This window comes from Vipera ursinii (assembly GCF_947247035.1).
Source record: "Vipera ursinii genome assembly, chromosome: 7".
Classification (NCBI taxonomy): domain Eukaryota; kingdom Metazoa; phylum Chordata; class Lepidosauria; order Squamata; family Viperidae; genus Vipera; species Vipera ursinii.
Genome location: NC_139521.1, coordinates 76,435,423 through 76,440,422, shown reverse-complemented (window position 1 = coordinate 76,440,422; position 5,000 = coordinate 76,435,423). Strand labels below are relative to the sequence as shown.

The following is a 5,000-nucleotide window of genomic DNA, read 5'->3' as shown; positions in this document are numbered from 1 at the left end:
ATCTATCATCTATCTATCTATCTATCTATCTATCTATCTATCTATCTATCTATCTATCTATCTATCTCTATCATCTATCTGTATATCTATCATCTATCTATCTATATCATCTATCTATCTATCTATCTATCTATCTATCTATCTATCTATCATCTATTTGTATATCTATCATCTATCTATCTATCTATCTATCTATCTATCTATCTATCTATCTATCTATCTATCTATCTGTATATCTATCTATCTATCTATCTATCTATCTATCTATCTATCTATCTATCTATCTATCTATCTATCTATTCTATCTATCTATCATCTATCTGTATATCTATCTTATCTTTCTATTTATCTATTTTCTCTACCCTCTTCTCTCTCTCTCTCTCTCTCTCTCTCCACGTAAGCTAAAAGACCGTCTCAGGTGAACAGCGTTGAGACTCTCCTCCCTACAGTTTACTCAGAAATCAGTTTTTATTTTCAGTGAACTGGAAACAAAAATTTACAGGCGCAGCCTCTCCACAGCCCCACCGATTAACCAGCCGGTGGATTCATCTTTCCTGCCAAAGAAATTGGCCTGGGGGGGGGAGGAGGGGGGCAAATCACAAACCTCAGGTTAAGTTTTGGATTCTCTAGAAAGCTTTTTGAGCTGCAGATTTCCAACGGGGGCTTTCTCAAGGGCACGTTCTGGACTCCATCCCAACTTCCATTGCTTTTTTCCCCTGCTCTGCTCCCGAAGAGCCTTGAAAAATGAGCCAGCAGCAGACCGTCATCCCTAATTCTATCTCAGGGATCTTCAAACCTGGCCCTTCGATGACTTGTGGACTTCAACTCTGGCTGAGGAATTCTGGGAGCTGAAGTCCACAAGTCATCGAAGGGGCCAGGTTTGAAGACCCCTGTTCTGTCTAGTTCAGGGGTAGGCAACCTCGGCTCTTTCATGACTCATGGACTTCAACTCCCAGAATTCCTGAATCAGCATAGCTGACTCAGGAATTCTGGGAGTTGAAGTCCATGAGTCATGAAAGAGCCGAGGTTGCCTACCTCTGGTCTAGTTAGTAGTTGAAAAGATTGGGAAATGGGCCCTCTGTGGCCACTAGAGGGCGCTCTGCCTCCTGCTGCCTGACCCCCAAGATTGGGGTCTGTCTCCAGCCTGCCTCCCACCCGGTGGTTTTCGACTCCTAGCAACGGACTGGATAGATGGATGGATGGATGGATGGTTGGATGGGAGGAAAGGAGAGAGAGAGAGAGAGAGAGAGAGAGAGAGAGAGAGAGAGAGAGAGAGAGAGAGAGAGAGAGAGAGAGAGAGAGAGAGAGAGAGAGAGAGAGAGAGAGAGAGCGGTGTACAGCTAGATATGGATGGATGGGTAGTTAATAGATAGAAATCGTGCATCTACGGTAATCTACCAGATCCCCTGCAAGGATTGCCCCTGTGACTGTGTAGGACAGGCAGGGGGGAAGAGAGGAAGAGAGCGGACATTCACCTGTCTGAGATGGTACAGGTTCTCCTGCTTGAGTGGGGGGCTGGACTAGAAGACCTCCAAGGTCCCCTTCTGGCTCTATTCTGTTCTTCTTGGAGAGAGAAGAGAAGGAGGGAGGGAGGGGAAGGGGGAGAGAGGGAGAAAGGGAGAAAGAGAAAGAGGGAGAGGGAAGGAAGGAGGGAAGGAAGGAGAGAAAAGGGGAAAGGAAGGGAGAAGGGGGAGGGGGAGAAGGAGGGAGCGATGGAGAGAAGGAAAATGAGAGAGGGAGGGAGGGGAGAGGGAGGGAGAGAAAAGAAAGAGAGAAGGAGGGAGGGAGAGAAGGGAGGAGAGGGAGAGACAGGGAGGGAGGGAGGGAGAGAGAAGAGAAGGGGGAGAGGGAGGGAGAGAGCCGGAAAAAGAGGGAAGGAGAGAAAAGGGGAAAGAGGGAGAGGAAGAAAGGGAAAGAGGGACGGGGCAAGGGAGGGAAGGAGGAGGAGAGAAAGAGAGGGGGGGAGGGGGTGCACTAAATGTTTTCTTCCCAGAGTTTCCCCCCACACACACACACACACAACAGGGGAGCAGAGGCCAGAGGTGGCCCTTCGGCCGCTTTGGCCAGAGTGACCATGGAGGACTTGGGCCCAGTGACCGCGGCCGGGGGGGTGGGGGGAAATCCCTGCAGAGCCCCAAACGGCCCATCGGAGCCGCACAGATCCCAGCCCGGGACCGTCCCTGCCACGCAGGGCGGGCGAGGCTTGCTAGAAGGACGCCACCCCGGGCAGAAAGGCTCTGCGACGAGAGAGGAGTGGCCCACACAGTTCAAAACTGGGCAACCGAAAGATGCCCGCCGGCTGCGTCTACGCAAGCAAGCGGGCGTGGAATGGGACAAACGTGGCACTTGGCGCTGTGAAGACGGCAGGTGGTAAAACGCAGCAGACGTCCCTTCCCCCGTGTCTCGCTTAACGACGCACATTTGGGGCTGATCTTGCACGGAGGGAACGGGGGTGCGGGGGGTGGGAATCGGCCTGTCGTCTCCCTACCTTCACGTTGTCCAGGACCACCAGGGGTCCGTTCACCCCACACACGGTCCGGTATGCTGCGGAGAAAGGAAATTATGGGTTGGCAGAGAGGCTTGGGATGGAAAAGAACCAGCCATTTCGTTCTGAGCTGGAAAAAGGTACATTGCAAGTATTTACAGGGAGGCCCTTACGGAAGTCATTGAGGTTTAGAGGCTACAAGGCAGTTCGTAATTTAAAAAAAAACACCCAGAAACCATCGTTCCATCTTTGGCATCTGCCAACCCAGGTAGATTCTTTCATTTGATTGGTGGAGAGAGCCTTAGTGTGCTTTCCAAAGCCCCGGAAGAAGGCAGGAGAAGAAGCAACGGATGGAAACTCAGCCAGGAGAGAAGCAACCTGGAATTAAGGAGAAACTTCCTGACGGCGAGGACAATTCGCCAGGGGAACGGCTGGCCACCAGATGTTGTGGGTGCTCCATCACTGGAGGCTTTCAAGAAGAGATTGGGCAACCATTTGTCTGAAATGGTATAGGGTCTCCTGCCTGGGCAGGGGGCTGGAATAGACCAGGGCTTTTCAACCAATGGTACCACACCTGTGGTACGTTGGCACCTGGCAGGTGGTACGCGACCATCCTAGAAAAGTGGTAGCGGGGGAGGGGAATGAGCTGAACCGGTGGCAGCACCGCCCAAGCCTGAGCGAGAGACGGCTGGAGCTGCAGGGCTGTCGGGGCTCAGCGGAAGCGCCGGGATCAGCGCCAGGATCCAGCTGGATTTTGGCGCTGATCCTGGCGCTTCTGAGTCCAGAAGAGGCGCCGATCAGCTGGAATGTTGCAGCATCTCCAGGGTCTTGTGATTTGCATTCAGACGCTTGGCAACCGATTCATATTTTTGACGGTCACAGTGTCCCAGGGTCATGTGGCGTGACCAAAACCTGCTGCAACTACCATGCATGGGGGAGATAAAAACCAAACACCCCCCACCCCACCCCCGGTGCCAATTCTCAACAGAAATGCTCCCAACCATGAAAACCTCGGACAGGAGGAAGAGCGCCGCCGGGCAGGCAGGCAGGCGTCTTGCTTGGCTGTAGCGTGGGGGGCACTTTTTTCAGTACCATTGTAACTTCGAACCGTTACTAAGCGAACTGTTGTAAGTCGAGGACTACCTGTACTTCATCACTTTTTTTTTACTTTTTTTTGGTCATCAAGTTTTTGACCCCTTGCTAGGCGACTGGTGGTCCTCGGATGTTGCCATATCCTAAAAGCGGTACAATGGGTGAAAAGGTTGAAACGCCCTGTCTTGAAAACCTCCAGTGATGGAGAACCACCAACGTTTTGAGGCAAGCTGTTCCACTGGTCAATTGTCCTCACTCTTAGGAAGTTCCTCCTTAATTCCAGGTTGCTTCTCTCTTTTCCCGGTATCTTTCTTCCATTTTTCCTTCCCAAACCTCTTTCGGCAAAGCTTTTCAGCAGCCTGGGAAGGCCACCGGGATGGGAGCGGGCCCTCCCGCTACACTTGTTTTGTGAAAAGCTTCACACACGAGAGGCCATCAGCTGCAACTCAAGAGAGCGAGGTCCAGAGATTGTGTCACCTCTTCTTGACTTTCTCTCCGACCTTCAACACACCATCTTGGAAGGTTTTGCTTCCTCCTCTTTGGCCCGCCCAACCAGCTGCGGAGCTGGAGTCCCTTCCGCGGAGATAGACGCGTCCCATGGGTTTCCACCAAGGTTATCTCCTGGTTTGGTGCTTTTTCAGGAGGCAACTGGCCTTTCTTGTTTTTCCTCGGAAGACATTTCGTTTCTCGTCCAAGAAGCTTCTGGATATGTTGGGGTCATATCCAGAAAGAGGGGTCAAAAAGGCCATCTGTGTCAAAACTGAACAGCCTTCTTTCAATTCGGGGGGGTGGGTGGGGGGGAAGAATATGACATCCTGTATCTCCCGTCTATAACACACGGTCCTTTCGGCAGTTGCAAGAAGGCTCCAGAGCCATTTGCACCACTCAGGTGACCCCGAGGACACAGACAAACCTCCAGGTGGCCTCAGCGACTCTCTAAACGAATTGCAAACGACCAGCTCTCTGCAAGGAGTATAAATCCTCCCGTCCCCCACCATCCAGTCAGAGCTGAAGAAGCTTCTGGGATGAGAAGCGAAACGTCTTCAAATAAAAACAAGGGAATGCCCAGTTGCCTCCTGAAAATGTGCCTTTAGGATATTCCTTCCTTCCTTCCTTCCTTCCTTCCTTCCTTCCTTCTTTCCTTCCTTCCTTCCTTCCTTCCTTCTTTCCTTCCTTCCTTCCTTCCTTCCTTCTTTCCTTCCTTCCTTCCTTCCTTCCTTCCTTCCTTCCTTCCTTCCTTCCTTCCCTTCCTTCCTTCCTTCCTTCCTTCCTTCCTTCCTTCCTTCCTTCCTTCTTTCCTTCCTTCCCTCCTTTCTTCCTTCCTTCCTTCCTTCCTTCCTTCCTTCCTTCTTTCCTTCCTTCCTTCCTTCCTTCCTTCCTTCCTTCTTTCCTTCCTTCCTTCCTTCCTTCCTTCTTTCCTTCC

At 51.4% G+C, this 5,000-nt stretch overlaps 1 protein-coding gene across 1 annotated transcript in view; it reads right to left on the bottom strand.

Moving 5' to 3' along the window:
- ATP6V1B1 (ATPase H+ transporting V1 subunit B1) overlaps positions 1-5,000 on the bottom strand; it is a 43,142-nt gene that overhangs the window by 28,748 nt on the left and 9,394 nt on the right. Inside the window, exon 2 of the mRNA XM_083367166.1 lies at positions 2,489-2,544. Within this exon, the coding sequence (XP_083223292.1) occupies positions 2,489-2,544 (56 nt within the window). The remainder of the gene's footprint in view (positions 1-2,488; positions 2,545-5,000) is intronic.